This window comes from Leucoraja erinacea, chromosome 2 (assembly GCF_028641065.1).
Source record: "Leucoraja erinacea ecotype New England chromosome 2, Leri_hhj_1, whole genome shotgun sequence".
Lineage (NCBI taxonomy): Eukaryota > Metazoa > Chordata > Chondrichthyes > Rajiformes > Rajidae > Leucoraja > Leucoraja erinaceus.
Genome location: NC_073378.1, coordinates 101542554 through 101564785, shown reverse-complemented (window position 1 = coordinate 101564785; position 22232 = coordinate 101542554). Strand labels below are relative to the sequence as shown.

The 22232-nt window shown below is 44.1% G+C and overlaps 1 protein-coding gene across 2 annotated transcripts in view; it reads left to right on the top strand.

Annotated features, from left to right (window-relative positions):
- Nucleotides 1-22232, top strand: part of phf14 (PHD finger protein 14) — a 198456-nt gene that overhangs the window by 26418 nt on the left and 149806 nt on the right. For both annotated transcript variants that reach the window (XM_055662012.1, XM_055662004.1), the window contains exons 3-4: nt 1092-1675; nt 6215-6359. In XM_055662012.1, the coding sequence (XP_055517987.1) occupies nt 1092-1675; nt 6215-6359 (729 nt within the window). The remainder of the gene's footprint in view (nt 1-1091; nt 1676-6214; nt 6360-22232) is intronic.

Below are 22232 nucleotides of genomic sequence, written 5' to 3'. Positions count from 1 at the left end.
GCCCCCTGAACCCCCACTGGGGGGGGGGGGGGGGGAGGCTAACGGACCTCCTGGACCCCCGACCAATACTTCCTACATTTTTTCTGGAGGTGAATATTATGGACATTAAGCCAGTTAATATTGATTTTTATATATTTGCTTAGCATATTTATCAGTTACTAGACCAAGTGCAGACCCGTTGGGTCTGTTCCCCCCAACGTGCGGTTGTGGGGGGGGGGGGGCGGCATGCAGCGTCAAACACTAACTACTCCCCCACCACCCCCCCCCCCCCCAGCACTCATGCTAATGGAGGGGAGGAGGGGGGGGGGAGAGAGGGGGGGGGAGAGAGGGGGAGATAGAGGGAGTGCTGAGAGGTGGGGAGCAGGGAGGGGGAGGGAGGGTGGAGGGAAATTGGTAGGGTTGTGTGGAGGGGAGTGGGGTTTAGGGGAGGGACGGGTGTTTAGGGGGAGGGAAAATAGGGGGAGAGGGAGAGGGGGAGAGGAGAGGGGGGGGGAGAGGAGGAGAGAGGGGGAGAGGGAGGGAGGAGAGAGGGGGGGGGGGGAGGGGGGGGGGGGGGGGGGGGGGGAGAAAGTGCCTTTTTACTTCAACCCAAACCCAAAACCCAAACAACCATTTGCAGGCAGTGCTTTTTTTTAATCACTAACCATATTTTCATTTTCAAACCAAATTAAGGGTACTCACAGTGCTGTAGACATTTGTCAGTGTCATTCAGAGCTCTGATTGAGGCACAGCACTTGCAGAGACTGATTGAGGCACACCACTTGCAGAGACTGATTGAGGCACACCACTTCTTGGTTTTATAGTCCCTCCCCCTCCCTCCAGCAGGGGCTGCAGAGAGATGGGGAATTTTGTAAAAACATTAATATCTCTGTCAATTTTCATCGACGGGAAAAATCCTCGGCACACATGCGGCGGAGGGGGGCTCTGAGCGAGGTGGCCAAAAATAACGGCCGTAGGTGGCGGCGAACTCTCGGAAATCGCAGCACAGAAAGCCAAAACCGGTCACGGAACAGTCTTTTAGTAATATAGATGTTGTGGGAATTATTTGGTTATTTATAAATACTAAATTGTTTATACTGCTTGTGTAACAGATTCCGATGGTAGTGGGGAAAGTGCTGGTAAAGACAGTGAAGAAGGTTCAGAGAGTGAGGGTGGACAAAATGGAAGTGAAGAAGACTCAGAACAGGATAAAAAGGATACCATTGATGAAAAGATAGCTGAATGCAAGGATGATCTGGCACCAGAACCTGACAATAAGGAACCAACTGAAAGTAGAACGAGTAGGAAGAAAACAAAAGAATCCATGGATGATGTTGAGCCAGATGAGTCAAACGATGGACAAAAGAAGTGGAATCTTCGTAAAAAGAGAACAATGCTGGATATGATATCAGTGGAAGAATTGAATGGATTTGATGATTATGATAGTGAAGATGATAATGACTGGCGACCTTGTGAAAAAAAGAAAGGAAAAGATGTAAATGACGATGGAGAAGAAGGTGGAGGTGAGGACGATATTAGTGACAGTGAAGAGGGCAATCCTGATGATGAAGACAGCAGCAGTGCCAGTGAGGAGGATAAGAGAATTAGAAGAAAAAAAAGGCCTTCTAATCGAAATGCTGCCAAGACAGAAGGAACGAGTGATAGTTTTATTCTGTCACAGAATAATAATTATGAGGTACAGTTATTAATGTTTATTTATAAAATATTTATGCCTGCTTAAATGAAAAAAATAATGGTAAAAAGGACATGATTAGAATGATTTAAGTGTTAAATCTGAGTGCAATCTGTATATAGTCAGCCGCTGTTGATCTGTTTTCCAAAACATTTTAGTGAAGGCACTTCATTATTTTGAATTTTAGAATTGATTGCATTTGTTCAAATATGACTGAGCGGACATAATCCCGAGATTTCATTCATTCATTTACACATTTCTTTTTACAGAGGATTAAGAATTCAGTTTAAATTGAATAATCTTAAACAAGTTTTGATTCTTAAAATATGTTATTATTGTGCAAACGTAATAATGTTGGTCCATGACTAATCTTTACATTTTATATTGTAACATGCTGTTTGCCATTCATGCCTAAAATTGGATCTAAAAGCACATGTTTTTTAGTGTTAATTGTGCAAAATTCAATTTACCCCATTGTAGATCATGCTTATGATCACCTCCAAAGGAGGTTTGCTATGAAATTAAACACTTTGTGTACAATATAATTTGGAATGCTTGAACTTTTCCTGGCATCAGCCATGTAGCCATGGAGCGAGTAATGTGAAGGGCCTGGTTCACTTATGCGACTTTTTAGAGGATTGCAGGAGATTCTGCGCTCGCCTCATGATCGCCACATGTTCGCGGGTGGTCTCTGGTGAGTCTCTTTCATGGTCGCGAGGATTTCCTGCATTCTGGGAACTAGGCGCAGCCTCAGTATGGTCGCAGCAAATTTTTCAACATGTTTCTGCGACCAAAAATTGTTCGCCATGGGGAAAATCAATACTTTTGTCATCGTAGGTGCAGTGGTAGTGGGGTCGCCATGTCGTTGTAGGTAGTCGAGGCAGTCGTAGGTAGTTTAGTTAATCTCCTTTGTTGACCGGGCATTTTCTTTGGATCAATGGGGGGAAAAAAAATGTAAGCACGAGCTTTCAGAACCATGGAAAACCGACCGGTGATGTTAAATTCTTGCTAAACTTCACAGCTGTGTATCTCTGGCTTATTAAAAAGTTGTCTGGCTTCTTAAAAGTGTCTCCACTTTTCCTTCACCCCCCTTCTCCCCCATCCCCCCCCCCCCCCCGTTCTTTTAAAGGACTTACCGTACACTGTGCTAGCCATCTTTAACCTTCCTGTTCATCACGGTGTGTGGCTGTATCACCTCGGCTGTGTTTGTGTGTGTGTGTGTGTGTGTGTGTTCTGTTCTGACAGTCGCCGTTCCAGTTCGCAGTTTTTCAGGCGAGTGCTGTGAGCTTGAAGGTCGCAGGCAGTCCGCTGAAAAGTCACCTAAGTCGGACAGGCCCTTTACTATTTGCGTGGTGTCTATTCCCAACCCTGTAAATGTAAACTAAAGGTGTATTCAGCAGTGTGTAAGGCAGTGTTATTTTATAAGATGATAAATGAAATTAAATAGACAAGCTAAGTTAACTGAGGTTCTATCGACTATAGAAGGCAAGTTTTAATATTAGAGGGAAGGTAGGAAGAAATGTTTTTCAAGGAGATGTTAAAGGAGAGTTATTTTTTAGTGGAATGCACTACCAGGGGTGGCGATGGAAGCAGATGCATCAGTAACCTTTAGGAGACTTTTAGCTAGGTGTAAGCCTCCTCTTTTGCCAATTATGTATTTTATTTTGCTGGGAGCTGAATATGGCATTGGTGAAAGCACACCAGAAACTAGTGTATTATAATTTCTAGCATTTTGCACTACTTTGCATTCTTTGTAATTATTTGTATTAGGTACATGATTTCAGCTTAGATTCTAATGCAACTGAATATTTTGCCTGAGAAACTAAAAATCTGAGAATCTGAAAGTGTTATGTGAAAATTGTTTGCTTCTAGGGTGGGAAGAAAACAAAATATTAATGTGGGTGGAAAAAATGGATTGTAGGCATTTTACTTTTTTATTTTAACTCTTTTGATTACTGCTTCATGTAGTTAATAATGTTATAATTTTGTTCCTTTTGCCTCATCTACCCCATGTGACAGCAGGTTCCAGATTTTTGGGGAATATAAGTTTCTCTTGAATTTCATGGAACATACAGCAGTACAGCATAGGCATAGATCCTTCAGCCCACAATGTTCACGCCAAAAATGATGCCTTTTTAAACTGATCCCTTCTGCCTGCTTATGCTCCACACCCCTTCATGAGTCTATCTAAAAGCTCCTTAAATGCCATTACAGTCTCCGCTTCCAGTCATTCAGGTATCTACCACTGTGTATAAAAAAGCATCCCACACAATTCATTTAAACTTTCCATCTCTGACCTTTAAGTTATGCCTCCGGTCTTTGACATTTCCACCCTGAGGAATAGGTTTCAACTGTTCACCTTATTGATGACTTTCATAATTTTATAAATTTCTATTGTGTCTCCAACGCACCAGAGGAAACAATCCTAGTCTGTGCAGCCTCTCCTTAGATCTAATACCCTCTAATCCAGGCAGCATTCTGGTACACCCCTGCTTCACCCTCACCAATGCGTCTATATCTTTCCTGTAGAAGGGGTGAAGAAAACTTGTATGCGGTATTCCAAGCATCGAATAAGCAAAGTTTCAATAAATGCGATAAGCCTTCCTGAGTCTTATATTTAAGGCCCCGACTGATGAAGGTAAACATGTCATACGCTGCCTTTACCATTCTATCTACTTGTGTTGCTACATTTGGGAATCTAAGGACGAGGACCCCAAGATCCCTCCATATGTTAATGCTGTTGTCCTATTCTTTACTGTAGTCATTATCTTTACATTTGACCCACTAAAAGTGCACTTGTCTGGATTAAACTCCATCTGCCATTTCTTCCCCAATATCTGTATTTGATCTAAATTCTGCTGGATTCTTTGACATCCGTACTCCCTGTCCACAGTTACATTTTTTGTGTTACTTGCTAACCAGCCCATTTGTATTTTCATCCAATATATTATATGGGTGTTTCTGTAAATAAGGGTTCCAACCTGTGACATGAGTAGCCAAATTTGAAAGTTATTAAATCATAATGAAATACCACACCATTAAAAATGGGCCCACCTACGATCCTTTGAGCTAATTTGTAATCAAAATCGACCAAAATAAAATACTTTCAAAATTTGAAAAAAACGAGGAATTTCTTTTAATTTATAAGACAAATGGGATACTGTCTCATACTGATTTCTAAGCACTCTTTCAAAATGTCGGCATGTAACCCACCACGAGGCCCGTAATTTCCGTCAGGGTCATTGTAATCGTGTTGTTTGAATAAAAATAAAAAATCACGATGAGTGCAAAAAAAAACAGTTATAGCATTGACGAGGTTAAACAACGGGAGGGACTACAGAATGAGACATCGATAATATAGGTGAGCAAACTAGATTTTTATTTCATGATTTTCAGTTCTGTTCATTATTAGGTTTTTCAATATAAAGCTTAAACCAAAAAAAAGAAACAATATATATAAAAACGGTTACTCTGCTTTTAACTCACACATTTCACACGTGACCAAAGGGACACTGCTACTCAGGGTTGTGCTGCAAGAACTTGGGGCATCAGAAAACCATCAAATTGGGTGATAAATCATACGCATAATCAGAATTTGGCTTGGATAGAGTTATTTAATTGCAAAATTAATGTAATCTTTTTCGTACAAATTAGCCCAAGCATTTGATGAAATCCTTGAAAAATGTCATTAAAAAGGCACGAAAACAAAGGGACTAATATTTTTCTTTGTAAAAACAGAATTATTTATTTTTGCGTCATCTCATTATTTTGACTCTACACTTACAATACAGGATATAAACCAATGGGAATATTACATTAAAAAAACAGGAAAATAATCTGTAAGTTTGGAGATCTTCAGTTTCACTACTGAGTGCTTGTATTTACGGAAACACCTATATATACGTGTATATATACCTCATCTTTTGCATCCGTTTCATCTCTAGCCTTTGTTACTAACTCCAAACATCTGCCAATAATCTCACCTTTATCCACCTAGCACTTGCCATTTTTTCTTTATTCCTCCCTCTGTTTACAAGCTTTCTCCCCCTCCACTCCATCAGTCTAAAGAAGGGACCGACCTGAAACGTCCTGCCCATTTCCCTCCACTGATGCTACCTCATCTGCTGCGTTCTTGCAATACTTTGTTTTTTATTTGATTCATACCTCTGCAGTCTCTTGTGTCCCCATGCCCCACCTGATAATAGCAATTATTCATTTTAGTCTCACTGTACATACACAGCAAAAGCATGATATCATCCCACCACCACCACTATTATTATTGTTACTGGGTTATTATTATTACCGAAGTTTGAGTGGGGAGTTGATAGGGAAGAAAAGTTGTATTTATCAACATTTATTAGTTTGAGTTGACAATTGAAAAGTCTGAATCCAAGCTCAGAGCTCTTTTTAAAAAATAACCTGAAGTTTTCAAATATTATTCGGAAATCCTAGTGAATTGCATTGTCACAAACTGGAGAAATAATTTCTTCTTGAAACTAGTTTCTAGTGTAATTCAACTTGTACTTTTGTTTTTTTTTTAAGGAAACCTTTTTAACAGACAGAGACCAAAACTTCAGTTCTCAGAAAATGGACTTTGTACAGATATGTTGTGTATGTCTAGGAGATAACAGTGAAGATGCTGATGAAATTGTCCAGTGTGACAACTGTGGAGTAACTGTACATGAAGGTAAGTTCTGTGTTTCAGCATTCCACTGTTTTAATAAAACAATAATTTTAATTTGTTGACAAAATTAAAGTAATATTCAAATTTGATCTGTGTGATTGAGGTGAAGTGAATTTTATTTAAAACTGAAGGATTAATATTTAAAGAAATTAACCCGATGTGGACATGGTTATCAAAAAAAATCAAACTCTTAACTTTGATCAAAAGTCAGGGGATAGAAACATAGAAAATAGGTGCAGGAGGAGACCATTCGGCCCTTCATTGTGATCGTGGCTGATCGTCCCCTATCAATAACCCGTGCCTGCCTTCTCCCCATATTCCTTGACTCCACTAGCTCCTAGAATCTATGGGGAGAAGGCATGAACGGGCAACTGATCGTGGATGATCAGCCATGATCACATTGAATGGCGGTGTGGCTCGAAGGGCTCAATGGCGCAGCCCTGTCCAGTCGCCGTCGTGGCAGCTCCACGAAAACTGCGTATTTTTAACTTTCATGTTCCCTTTTAACTTATTTATAAGTTCCAACTCCCTAGTACTAACAAAGTATAGCATGGAAACTCTCTTAAATTTAAACCCTAGCGTAAACGGAGACTTTTTAAACACTGTACTTACCAGCGTGGTCAGCAGAGATCAACAGGCTGCTGCAACAACAATGGGAGCGCGGCTACAAAGAAAACCCGGAGAAAACATCGGGGTAAGCGAGGGGGGGGGGGGGGGGATTCGGAATGGGCTGAGAGCCCAGCATTCTTCTGGCGAATGTCCAGTCCCTGGAAAACATGCTGGATGACCTCAGGCCTAGGGTCAGATTCCAGCGGGACATAAGGGACTGCAACATCCTCTACCTGACCGAAACATGCTGACCTCACTGATTCCGGATCTGGTAATCTGCCCAACCGAGTCCATCACTGTCATGCTGACAGAAGAGAAGCATCTGGGGATTCCAAGGGTGGAGGAGTCTACTTCATGACCAATAACAACTGGTCATGACCAATAACAACTGGAAATATCAAGATGCTTTCCCGTTCCTGCTCGGCGGATCTGGAGCACCTGATGATCTCATGCCGACCGGTAGTGGCGGCGCTGTCTGGCAGCTGCGGCTCGCCTCCAGTATATCTGTTTTTCCTTTTATTTTGTTGTTTTCTTTTGTCTGTTTTAGTTTACTGTATTAGGTTGTGTAAGTGTGGTTAAGAAACATGGTTTTAGTCTCTTCCTTCAGGGGGGTGCGACTTTTTCTTGTGGTGTCCCCCGTCTCTGTCTGCTCTGAGGCCTAATGGCGGAGCTGGCGGCCTCAGGGCTGTGGAGGCGTTCCAGCGGCGGCCCGACTTGGAGCTGTGGCGGCGTTCCAGCGGTGGCCCGACGGAGCTGTGGCGGCATTCCAGCGGCGGCCTGACTTGGAGCTGAGGCGGCGTTCTGGCGGCGGCGCGACTTCAGGGCTGTGGCGGCGTTACGACTTCGGAGGATCAGCCGCGGGCCCAGTGGACGACATCATCGGGTGCTCGCAGGTAACAGGTTGGTGACCTGTTTTTCCGGAGCTCCCGCACCAACAGCTTCTTCCGCTGGACTGGAGGGCGGCAGCTTCGACAGCTTCGACTACCCTGGGTCGCGGAGTTTGAACCGGCCCATTCGTGGAGCTGGATTCAGCCGCAGGACTGACTTACCATCACCCGGTGGGGTCACAACATTGGAGGCCTGGATCGCCTCAGCACAGAGGAAGAACAAGGAGGGAAGAGACAAAGACTTTAAGATTTTTGCCTTCCATCACAGTGAGGAGGTGCCTGGTGAACGCACTGTGGTGGATGTTAAATTTGTGTTTATTGTGTGTTTTTGTTTTTTTATTATATGTATAACGGCAGGCACGAAATTTCGTTCAGACCGAAAGGTCTGAATGACAAAAAAGGATACTTTTACTTTGACTTTGACTTTGACTTTCTACCTTCCCCGGGAGTTCGGCTCAGTGATCGCCACAGCCGTCTACATTCCACCGCATGCGGACACCGACGTGGCACTATCGGCCCTACACGATGTGCTATGTCGACATCAAAACCCGGAACCCGGATGCGGCTACGGTGATGGCTGGAGATTTTAATAAATCAAATCTCAAGAAGGTCTTGCCGAACTTCTACCAACACATCACGTGTGCCACCAGGGGGGAAAGAACATTGGACCACTGCTATACGCCGTTCTGGATGGGCTACAAGGCCGTTTCACTCCCTCCCTTAGGAGAATCTGACCACGCTGCCATTTTCCTGCTGCTGGAGTATAAACAGAGGATAGTTCGGGAAGCGGCAGTGACGAGGGACGTAAAGTGGTGGTCCGACCAGTCAGAGGCCATGCTGCCAAGATGCACTGACAGATGTCGACTGGAATATGTTCCAAGCAAGTTCCAGTGACTTCAGTGAGTTTGCGGAAGCAATCACGGACTTAATCGCAACAATAACTGACAACATTGTCCCCACAGTAAGGGTAAGCACCGTTTCCGAATCAAAAACCTTGGGTAGACAGGTCCGTTCGTGAGTGGCCTTGAATGCTCGTACCGCTGCCTACAACTCGGGTCTGGCATCCGGAAATATGAACATCTACAAGATATTGTCCTAACGACTGCGAAGGGCGGTGAAGGAGGCACAGAGACAAGATGGAGTCACAGTTGGAGCAGCAGGACACCAGACGCCTGTGGCAGGGGCTACGGACTGTAATCAACTACCGGAGCAGCCCCCCCCCCCCCCCTCAACTGGTAGTGCCGGCACGTCCCTAGCGGATGACCTGAACTCCTTTTACGCTCGTTTTGAGACGGGCAACATCACCCCAGGTCTGCCGACTAACGACAATGCTGGCTGTGCTGGCTATCGAAGCTGATGGGAGGAATGTGCACACATTCTCGTTGTCTGAGCATGACGTGAGGAGGGCTCTGACTCAGGTGAACACGAGGAAAGCTGCAGGCCCCAATGGCATCTCGGGGCGAGTACTTAAGTCCTGTGCTACGCAGCTGGCTCCGGTGCTCACTACAATATTCAACCTCTCCCTGGCCAAGTCCACGGTCGCTGCCTGCTTCAAAAGATCCATCATTGTACCGGTACTTAAAAAATGCCTCCTCAGCCTGTCTGAATGACTACCGTCCGGTGGCCCTCACCTCGGTAGTCATGAAATGCTTTGAGAGGCTGGTCAAGAAACACATCTGCACCTTCCTCCCTCGCAACATGGACCCGCTACAATTTGCATACCGTCCGAACAGATCCACGGACGATGCGGTCTCCCAGGTTCTGCACACCACTCTCTCTCATCTTGACAGCAGAAGGGGGGCTATGTGAGGATGCTGTTCATAGACTTCAGTTCAGCCTTCAACACGATAGTCCCCACCAGACTGGCCGAGGAGTTGCTGGAATTGGGGCTCAACACCCCCCTGTGTGCCTGGGTCCTGGACTTTCTCACCACCAGGCCCCAGGTAGTCAAGATGGGGGTCAACATTGAAGTCCCTCACCCTGAGCACAGGATCCCCCCAGGGTTGCGTCCTCAGCCCCCTACTCTACTCCCTGTGCACACATGACTGTGTGGCCAGGTTCAGCTCCAACTCGATAATCAAGTTTGCTGATGACACTGTGGTGGTGGGCCTGATCTCAGATAACGATGAGAAGGCCTACCGGGAGGAGGTGGCTGATCTGGCACTCAGCTGTCAGGACAACAGCCTCCTCTTGAATATCAAAAAAACTAAGTAGCTGATTGTGGACTTTAGGAGGACACATCATCTGAGGGCGTACACACCATTGAAGATAAATGGGGATACTGTGGATAGGGTGAACTGTTTTAAATACCTGGGAGTCCACATCTCTGAGGATATGACATGGACATTACACGCTGCAGCACTCATGAGTAAGGCAAGCCTTTACCACCTCAGACAATTGAGGAAATTCAGAGTTTCTCTGAGGATCCTCCGGTGCTTCAACTCAGCGGCTGTGGAAAGCATCTTGTCCGGAAATATCACGATTTGGTCTGGGAACTGTTCTGCCCAGGACAAGAAGGCTCTGCAGAGAATAGTGCGTTCGGCCAAACGAACTATGGGAACTACACTCGCCCTTCTGCAGGAACTATGGGGGGGGGGGGGGAGAAAAGTTCCTTACACAGCGTGTGGGGAGTCTGGCTCGGGTCAGCACGGCTGGGCCGCCGGGGATAAAGTTGTGGGAAGGGCAGGAGCGTTAAGAAGGAGGGGGTTGGGGATCATGCCAGCAACTCATTCAGTCGCTTGGGTGGCTGCGAGCGGTCACGGGACCCGACAGCGGAACTACAGCTAGACCCGGGGCTCACAGGCGACCTGGCAACTGCAGCTAGTCCCGGAGCTCGCAGGCGACCTGGGAACTGCAGCCAGTCCTGGGACACAAGGAATCTAGGAACTGCAGCTAGTCCCGGGGCACGAAGGCGATCTGGAAACTGCAAAAAACAAATTGATAAACACGTGAAAACTATGTATTATTAGGATATGTTATTACTAATTTAGTTAGTGTGTATTATTGCCTCTATTTATTAACTATGGCAATAGATGTGGCCTGCCATCCGCACACAGACATGGGTCCTGGCCCCTATGCAAAAAAGGTTGCCAACCCCTGGACTAAACCAAACCCTTGATCCTGTCCCGCCAACCTTTTTTTCAAAATGTAGTAACTCAAAATGGCGTGCGTCTTCATTGCCGGGAAGTACGGTATATCTTATAGGATGGTCAATATATATTTGCGTTTTGCTTTGTAAAATGGCTGCATTTAGCATTGACTGCATAAACATTTGTCTTAGGATTGATTGGTGTTAGACATCCTGGCAGCCAGCCCAGTTTCCCAATGCTCTTATTCTTTAACTGTAAATGCTATAAATATTGCTAGCTTACTGTTGCAATACAATTTTCATGAATGGGAATACATAATCTTTCTGTGTAGCATTCTATGTGGTACCTTCAGATGAGAATTGTTGATACGTTGGTGTAAGTGTTATACTAATGTGGTTAGAGTCAATCTAGTTTTATGTAAAAACAGACTGGGCTTTCCTCATGTATACTTCTATTTGATATGGTGCTCTTACTACGGTAACTGATGAGACTAACAACTTGGTTAGTTGCATAGAATTGAAATCTCTTGAGTGGATTAGTTCTGAAAATAATTTCTTCCTTTCATGCATTTGTGTAACAGCTCCATGTGTCTTTCCTGTGACATTGCATTGGACAGTTGATAAAATACAAATTTTGAAAATCATATTAAGTGAACAATATTTGGATGCATTATTGAAGACTTCCAATTATACATCAAATTATTATTTTTTCTGCATTTCAATAAGACTGTTTCCTATAAAACCATTAACTAAAAGACATTGTGCAATTGTCGAATTGTGCCACCAGTCTTGTAAGTGTTTTGAAAATTAAAGCATTCTTGAACTTCATCGGCTAAAGGTAAAAAGATTTAACTTTCAGAGATCTAGACTTTGAACATCATTATATACATTGATCAGTTCTCTGAGCACCAGGTTAGAACAAATTGATTTAGACAATAGACAATAGACAATAGACAATAGATTTAATTTATGTGGCAAAAGAGATGGTTGGCCTGGTATTGATTATGGATCTTGAATGGCCAAACATTATAGATAGATAGATAGATAGATAGGATAGATATAATTTATTGCCACACAACCAGGGTCGGTGGAAATTTGGGTTGTCAGCAGCAGTACAATAATAAAGAACACACAACCACAATAAAACTGTAACACAAACATCCACCACAGCAATCATCACTGTGGTGGAAGGCACAAAATTTGGCCAGTCCTCCTCCATTTCCCCCCAGTGGACAGGACCAGAGTCCAGAGTCAGTCCAGGATCGGCTCTTCCTCACCGGAGACCGCGGCTTTAAGATGGTGTAGGCCGATCGGTCGAGATTTAAAGACTCCGCCGCAGCCAGAAGCACCGTAGACTGCAGGGTCGGCGGTCGAAACTTCCCTCCAGGGGTGATGGTGAGTCCATGCCGGACTCGCGGTAGAAGTTGGCCGCGGGCCGGCAGTGATGGCTTCTTCTTCCCCCAGGTCCCCCACGAGGGATCCCGGGCTGTAGACGCTGCGCCAGCTGGAACTCTGCAGACCGCGTCTTCAGGCTGCCTGCAGCCCTGGGCCAGCGAAATGGAGCGCTCCCCTCCAGCGAGCCCCAGCGAGGGCTCACCCGCTCCACAACGAGATTCCACGCTGCGCCCGCCGCTGAAGCCCCCGGGCGCGTCTCCGGGAAAGGATCCTTGATGTTAGGCCACGGGGGAGGCGACCTGAAAAAACTCCCCTCTCCATGGAGGAGGTGACCAAAGCGGTTTCCCCCTTACCCCCCCACACCACCCCCCACACAAAACACACAAAGGAATATTGGCATGTCAGTGAAGTACTTTTCAATTATAAATAGGAACTTGCAAAGTAATACTGGGAGTTGTGGAGTTACAAGTGAATATCATCAGAAAAAAATTACATTTATATGCAATAGATGTGTTTGTAGCAAAAAATATCATACATTGTTGAGTTATAGACATGATAACGATAATAATCACTTAACGGATTTAATGTCTAACTAAAATAATCTTTTAATGTATTAAAAAGGAACTAAATGCTGGTTTATACCAAAGATAGACACAAAATGCTGGAATAACTCAGAGGGTCAGGCAGCATATTTGGAGAAAATGGATAGGTGAAATTTCTGGTCGGGATCCTTCTTCAGACTGATTGTGTGAGGGGTAAGGGGTGGGGAACTGGAAGCAAGAAAAGATCTAGCCAAATTGGGGCTGCAAGAGATGACCTTGGGCAGGGATGTTCCTTGAAAGGCTGATTGTTGGGTACACTGAAACGTTTGGTTTTGCCTGCTATCCAATCAGTTCAGATAATACTACACATAAATACAAATTAAGTCAAGCTCAAGATTTCTAATGCTCAACCACCACCACAACGTTTAGACAACGTTACCGGGATCATTAATGCCTAACAACCAGGGTATTGCAAAAATCTACCGAATCTTAAGGGCAAGGAGATCTGTCTGTCCTTATCTAGTTTGCCCCTCTGAAATAGCTAAGCAAACCTATCTGGTTGAGCGGGATGAGCAATAAATGCCGGCATTGTTAGCATAACTCACATCCTATGTATGAATTAGTAAAAATAAAACAAATCCCTTTGTAACTGGGACAGGGAAACATTTGGATACAAAACTGGTATGAAAGGACAGGAACTTACAACTTTTTTTAATTCAAATAACCCTGTATTCTAGATCAGAGTAGCTGTGCTGGGAAATTTTGAAATTCTGCTGCCATTGTGCAATCATATGACAAAATTATTAATATTGAAAACTGAATGATTGGAAGTAATCTTGAAAACATTTTGCTTGTTTTCACCATTTTGTTTGAAATCATACTTGGGCATTTGTGAAAAAGTCTCCCCTACCACCACATTCTTATTGAAGCAGGTAACTTCTACTGTCATAGTTGGTAGTTTTATAGTTTTTCTTCCTAACAATAATTGTACACTTGTACTGATTTTTCTGAAAGACATAAAATACCATCTAAATTGTAAATTATTTTTCAGTATAAGAGAGTGGAAATGATAGCTATTTAGAAACAATTTAACGTTGCTTTTAAATACCCAAGTTTTTACCTTTTTCATTGCATGGTGGTTGTGCATATTGATTTGAATGAAGTTAAGTTAGAATATGTAAGGCTTGACTTTTTTTTGGACATTTTTCATCCTGCTACATAAATCTTGCAGACACCTAGACCCACATGTGTTCTGAGAAAATGACAGCCAGCTTGTTTTAAACATTTTGTATGTCAATGAGTGGGCTGATTACTCTGTAAATTTCCTTGGAGTAGTGTATAATTAACTCCTCCTGCAATCTTTTCATCTCCGTTTCTTTTAAAAGTTCAGGAAACTTTCGTAGCATGGAAAATGCTGTGGTGAAACTTAGTCAACCTTTGTGTAATGATCATAAAATCATCATTACAATTCAGATACGTTTAACATTAATTTTATTTAAATTACAAATATTATATCTGAACGGGTGAGAATGATTGACATCTAATTAATATTTCACCAAGTATGACAACAGGAAGCCCTAGTAAAAATATTAGCCAAAGATAAAACAATGTCATTTTTGGAGATATCTTGCACAAAGAAAGTTGTGATGGTTGAGTGTATGATGGCTGTATGAGCATGACTGTAGATAACTGTATGAGCATGACTGTATGAGTTCTTCAAGTCAAGTGAGTTTATTGTCATGTCCCAGATAGGACAATGAAATTCTGCCTGCAGCACAACAAAATATAGTAAGCATGAATACAGAACAGTTCAGTGTGTCTATGCAGCATAGACTATATGTATACACATAAATAAACAGATAAAGTGCAATAGGCTGCTATAATTCAGAGTTTGTTTGATGGAGAGCCTGATAGCTGTGGGGAAGAAGCTGTTCATGAACCTGGATGTACCAGATTTCAGGCTCCTGTACCTTCTACCTGATGGCAGCAGAGAGATGAGTGTGTGGCCAGGATGGTGTGGATCTGTGATGATGCTGGCAGCCTTTTTGAGGTAGCGACTGCGATAGATCCCTTCGATGGTGGGGAGGTCAGAGCCAATGATGGTCTGGGCAGTGATCACAACTTTCTGCATTCTTTTCTGCTCATGGATGCTCAAGTTGTCGAACCAAGCCACGATGCAACCAGTCAGCATACTCTCTACCATGCACCTGTAGAAGTTCGAGAGAGTCCTCTTTGACATACTGACTCTCCGTAATCTTCTCAGGAAGTTGAGGCGCTGATGTGGTTTCTTTATAATTGCATCAGTATGCTGGGACCAGGAAAGAGCTTTGGAAATATGCATGTCCAGGAATTTGAAGTTCTTGACCCTTTCCCTGAATTATGCCAAAATGGTACACGATAGCTTTACAATTTTTGGACCACCTTACTCACTATTAATAATAATAATAATATATTTTATTGTCATTGCACATAAGCGCAACGAGATTTGGTATGCAGCTTCCATCCGATGTCATAACTTAAATAACTAATAAAATTTAGATTTAGATACCCCGAGAACATGGTTTGTAAAAAGAACATTACAACAGTAAAATAGTCAAACCAATTCAAACAGATTAAAGTGCAGATGTTTCTGTGCGACGTGACCATCCGAGCGAGACAGTCCATGGGGGGTGGGGGGCACTCAGCAGGGCCGGTTCAGAGCCGCTATAGCTCTGGGAATGAAGCTGTTCTTGAGTCTGGAGGTTCGGGCGTAGAAGGCCTTGTAACGTCTGCCGGAGGGAAGTAGTTCGAACAGTCCATTACATGGGTGTGAGGAGTCTTTATGGATGCTGACGGCCTTCCTGAGGCACTGTGTGTGGTAGATGCCCTCCAAGGCTGGTAGCTGTGTCCCAATTTCTGCGCTCTGTGGACGATGCGTTGAAGAACTCTCCTCTCAGCCTCCGTGCAGCTGAGATACCACACAGAGATGCCATACGTTAATATGCTCTCTGTGGTGCAGCGGTAGATGGTTGTCAGCAGCTGTTGGGGCAGACCATTCTTTTTTAATGTTCTCAGGAAGAACAGTCGTTGCTGTGCCTTCTTGACCAGCGCAGCGGTGTTGGTGGACCATGTGAGGTCCTCTGAAATGTGAGTGCCCAGAAACTTAAAGCTGGACAATCTCTCCACACTGTCCCCGTAGATGGAGATTGGGGCGTATTCTCCATTATTTGACCTCCTGAAGTCAATAATCAGCTCCTTGGTCTTGGAGGTGTTTAGTGACAAGTTGTTACGTGAGCACCAGTCCGCTAGCTTCTGCACCTCCGCTCTGTATTTTGTTTCATCACCGTTGGTGATCAGCCCAATCACCATAGTGTCGTCTGCAAACTTCACGATGGTGTTGGTGTCGAATGCAGGAACACAGTCGTGTGTGAAGAGGGAGTAGAGCATGGGGCTCAGTACACAGCCCTGTGGTGTGCAGGTAGTCAGGGTGATAGTGGAGGACAGGTGCAGGCCCAGTCTCACTGCCTGCGGTCGCTCCGTCAGAAAATTCAGGATCCAATCGCATATCCGCGAGCTGAGGCCTAGCTGGTGGAGTTTGGTGGTGAGCTTGGTGGGGATAACCGTATTGAAGGCAGAGCTATAGTCTATGAAGAGCATCCTCACGTATGTGCCCTGTCTTTCCAGGTGAGTCAGGACAGTGTGAAGAGCCAGAGAGATGCCATCCTCTTGATCTATTTGCCCTATACGCACCCACTATTGTCCTATGGTGTATCAAGTTTTGTTCAGATTACCGTTATATTTTACAAGTTATTGACATTTTTAACTTTGCAAAACCGCACTTTGAGAAAAATGACTTGAAGTTGCAGTGACAGTTACAGCTATGACGTTACAATGGGTAGCCCTGTTCGCTACAATGTTGCAAATCCCAGGACACTGAGTCCTGGCAGCAAGTGCAATTGGATTAGTTTTAAAGTTTAAAAAGAGGGAGGGTGAATAAGGGGAAATGAGCTGCCCCTGCGCAGTTGAGGGCTATGGGTGAGTGGTGGAATATTGCGTTGGGGGAACGAGTTGCATTGGGGGACCAGGCCTCCACTGTGACAGGGACCCAATGGGTCCCACTTGGTCTAGTATATATTACTAAAACTATTATCTTGTTTGTTTGTGAGTCTGTCTGTGCGTGAGCATAGTCATGCCCTGAATTATAGAAAAACAGTACATGATAGCGCCTTACTTCCATTTTCTTCCATCTGCATTGGCAGTTAGCAGCTATGGCGTCACAATGGGATCTAATTTACATAAAATGGCCGTCAGCATTGTTCCATTGGCAGTTAGCAGCGTATGAAGTCACAATGGGATCTCATTTACATAAATTGCCTGTCAACACTTCCACCCAATGCAATAAGAGATTTGTTACATTGTTGTAAAGGGGGGGGAGGGGAGGACGAGAAATGTTATTTAAACATTGTGTTTAGTGGCAGAGTGGTATAGGGGAGAGGTGAGGGGTGGGGGAGCAGGGAGATAGAGGGAGAGGAGTGGGGTAGGGAGGAGAGAGGGGTTATGGAGGGAGGGAGTGACTGAGGGAAGGGGAATGGAGAGGGAGGAAGAGGCGAGTGGAGGAGGGGAGGAGGAGAGGGGAGAGCAGAGGGAGGGTGAAGAGGTGGGGAGGGAGTGTTGGGGATGAGGGGAAATGAGCTGCGCCTGCGCAGTTGGGGGCTATGGGTGAGTGGTGGGATTTTGCTTAGGGGGGACGGGTTGTGTTGGGGGATTGGATGAGTGGTGGAAACGGGTTGCGTTAGGGGAAAGGGTGAGTGGTGGAATATAGCGTTGGGGGAACGGGGCCCAACGGGTCCCACGGTCTAATTATATTAAAAATCTATGTTGCTTCAATTGAATTTACTCATTGGCCTCTTGGTAGAAAATTCTACAGAATCACTATCCTCAGCATGAATACAGTTCTCCTCATCTACATCCTGAATGGCCAACCTCTTATTTTGTGACCGTGAACGTTGGTTCTAGACTCACGTGAGCCAACAAAAGATCATCAAGACATCTGCCATGTTAAGGCCCTTAAGAATTTTGTACAATGAGATCTTTTCTCATTCCTCTAAATGCAAGATGGTATATCTCTCCTCCTATGGCAAACCAATTATCCCTGAAATTAGTTGGTTGAATGCTTTGTACATTCCCTCCATTGTAGATATATCTTTACTTCTGGCATGGAAACCAGACGTGTTCATGACATCCAGGGATACTCCAGATGTCTCAGTTCCTTATTCAAATTCTCGTAAGTCGAAGGCTTTGCCTCCTGATTACTTCCTGTATTCGCGTGTTAACTTTAATAAATTAATTTGTGTCACAAATTTATTTGTGTCTAAATACACATGAAGAAGCAGGATTAAGGATGCACCAATATCTGCAGGAACAGCAGGAATATGGATGCACCAATATCTGCACGTTTCCCTCCAAATGACACCTAATGCTAAACTGGAAATACATCATCAATCCTTAGGGCTTTCCACCATGAGAGGAATAGATCGGGTAGATGCACAGTCTCTTGCTCAGAGTAGGGGAATCGAGAACCAGAGGACATAATTTCAAGGTGAGGGGGAAAAGATTTAATATAATCCGAGGAGTAACCTTTTCACACAAAGAGTGCTGCGTGTATGGAACAATCTGCCAGAGGAGGTAGTTAAGGCTGGGACTATCCCATCGTTTAAGAAACAGTTAGACAGGTACATGGATAGGACAGGTTTGAAGGGATATGGACGAAGCGCTGGGAGGTGGGACTAGTGTAGATGCGACATGTTGGCCAATGTGGATAAGTTGGGTCGACGGGCCTGTTTCCACACGGTATCACTCTATGACTATGACCATCTAAGCAAGGACAAACAGGGATGAGCATCAATGTTGGCTTGTCCATGCTGGCCAGTGATGCCCAAATTCTGAAAATAAAATAACATAAAAATTGTTTTGGCTATAGATTGGCCACTTTTGCTTATAAAACTATATTGGTTTATATTTGGGTATTTTAACAGAAAATTGGAAATAAATTCTCCTTCGCTTAATCCAACCTCAAACCACTTAGCAGGCAAGATTGATTTTACTACTGAGCTATAACTGAGTTTCTTTTCTTCTGGCCCTAGGTCACAAAGCCATGCTCATCCTGGAGCATTTAGGAATACTAACCTAGAGTACTTAATTGCGAGTAGATTCCCTATCCGTATACTCCTACAAATGTGCTGCAGATAAAAATAAAAAATAATTCAAACATAACTGTTATAATTGGGTATCATTCCAAAAGCATCTAGCACTGCTTTATAGAGAATCATTTTACCTTTTTGAAAATTAGACTTATTAAATGTACAACATTCGGGATTCGAGATAGAGGTAATCTAGATTTTATCCTCTTTATTACTATACTAAGATACTAAAAAGTGTTACTAACTTGATTGAGATGAGGTGATTGATGAGGAGATATATGCATACGTACTCCCTGACTTGCGTAATATGCAACATGTTAAATCGTACCTACGTAAGCAATTCTTTATGGCCGCTGTTTTATTTATCTGTTGCATGTCTCAGTAGCAGCGCGCTACTGTTGATGCAGCGGTTTATGCAAGCCAGTCGGCTATTCTCGTGCATGCTCCCACATGGTATCTGCGTCAGAGCTCCCATGTCGTCAGAATGTAATAACAAGGAACTGCAGATGCTAGTTTACATCAAAGACAGACACCGAACACTGGAGCAACTCAATGGGTTGGGCAGCACTTCTGGAGATAATGGACAGGCGATGCCTCGGGTTGACAGCGTGAGTCTGGGGAAGGGTCCCAACCTGAGGTGTGTCTGTCCATTTAATCTGGAGATGCTGGCTGACCTGCTGAGTTGCTCTAGCATTGTGTCTATTTGCCACGTGGTCTCCGTGTTGGAGCTCCCACATGGTCTCCTCATTCGAATAGAAAATTTACGCATGCATAGTGGCAATTTCCCGTTGTGGCAACAAACATCATCCAGTCGCATTCCCACCTATATTTCCAAAGTTATTAACCCTTTAAATTTTAAAAACAGTCCCAAAAACTCACCCATTTTGGGAAAAAAAGCCAGAGTGAAGTCACAATGCACTCGCAAGGCAGGACAGGACACTCTGGGAGGGAGGGACACTCCAGCTCTCGTGGTGAACGAGGAGTGGCGGCAGCTGCCGGTGCCCGACGCTTGTACCTGGTGGGGAGGGTGTTGCCACAGGCCCTGGCTGGAGCTGAAGTGAGCGCCGAGCCCGGGGCTTGGGATGGGGCCGTGACCAGGACTGAGAAAGAAGCCGCCGCTGGAACATAGAAACATAGAAAATAGGTGAAGGAGTAGGCCATTCGGCCCTTCGAGCCTGCACCGCCATTCAATATGATCATGGCTGATCATCCAACTCAGTATCCTGTACCTGCCTTCTCTCCATACCCCCTGATCTTTTTAGCCACAAGGGCCACATCTAACTCCCTCTTAAATATAGCAAATGAACTGGCCACAACTACCTTCTGTGGCAGAGAATTCCATAGATTCACCTCTCTGTGTAAAAAATGATTTTCTCATCTCGGTCCTAAAAGACTTCCCTCTTATCCTTAAACTGTGACCCCTAGTTCTGGACTTCCCCAACATCGGGAATAATCTTCCTGCATCTAACCTGTCCAACCACTTAAGAATTTTGTAATTTTCTATAAGATCCCCCCTCAATCTTCTAAATTCTAGAAAGTAAAAGCCGAGTCTATCCAGTCTTTCTTCATATGAAAGTCATGCCATCCCAGGAATCAGTCTGGTGAACCTTCTCTGTACTCCCTCTATGGCAAGAATGTCTTTCCTCAGATTAGGAGACCAAAACTGTACACAATACTCGAGGTGTGGTCTCACCAAGGCCCTGTACAACTGCAGTAGAACCTCCCTGCTCCTATACTCAAATCCTTTTGCTATGAATGCTAACATACCATTTGCTTTCTTCACTGCGTGCTGCACCTGCATGCCTACTTTCAATGACTGGTGTACCATGACACCCAGGTCTTGTTGCATCTCCCCTTTTCCTAATCGGCCTCCATTCAGATAATAGTCTACTTTCCTGTTTTTGCCACCAAAGTGGATAACCTCATATTTATCCACATTATACTGCATCTGCCATGCATTTGCCCAATCACCCAACCCATCCAAGTCACCTTGCAGCCTCCTAGCATCCTCCTCACAGCTAACACTGCACCCCAGCTTCGTGTTATCTGCAAATTTGGAGATGTTGCATTCAATTCCCTCGTCCAAATCATTAATATATATTGTAAATAGCTGGGGTCCCAGCACTGAGCCTTGTGGTACCCCACTAGTCACTACCTGCCATTCTGAAAAGAACCCGTTTACTCCTACTCTTTGCTTCCTGTCTGCCAGCCAGTTCTCTATCCACATCAATACTGAACCCCCAATATCGTGTGCTTTAAGTTTGTATACTAATCTCTTATGTGGGACCTTGTCGAAAGCCTTCTGAAAGTCTGAAAGTCCAGATATAACACATCCACTGGTTCTCCCTTATCCACTCTACTAATTACATCCTCGAAAAATTCTATAAGATTCGTCAGACATGATTTACCTTTCATAAATCCATGCTGACTTTGTCCAATGATTTCACCACTTTCCAAATGTGCTGCTATCCCATCTGTAATAACTGACTAGCATTTTCCCCACTACCGATGTTAGACTAACTGGTCTGTAATTTTCTGTTTTCTCTCCCTCCCTTTTTAAAAAATGGGGTTACATTAGCTACCCTCCAATCCTCAAGAACTACTCCAGAATCTAAAGAGTTTTGAAAAATTATCACCAATGCATCCACTATTTCTGGGGCTACTTCCTTAAGTACTCTGGGATGCAGCCTATCTTTCCCTGGGGATTTATGGGCCTTTAATCCATTCAATTTACCCAACACCACTTCCTGACTAACCTGGATTTCACTCAGTTCCTCCATCTCATTTGACCCCCTGTCCCCTGCTATTTCCGGCAGATTATTTATGTCTTCCTTAGTGAAGACAGAAACAAAGTAGTTATTCAATTGGTCAGCCATGTCCTTGTTCCCCATGATAAATTCACCCGTTTCTGACTGCAAGGGTCCTACATTTGTTTTAATTAATCTTTTTCTTTTCACATATCTATAAAAACGTTTCCCTTTCCTAATTATGCCCTTTGTACTCCTCTGCTGGACTGAATTTCTCCCAGTCCTCTGGTAGGCTGCTTTTTCTGGCTAATTTGTATGCTTCATCTTTTGTTTTGGTACTATCCATGATTTCTCTTGTTATCCACGGATGCACTACCTTCCCTGATTTATTCTTTCGCCAAACTGTGATGAACAATTGTTGTAGTTCAT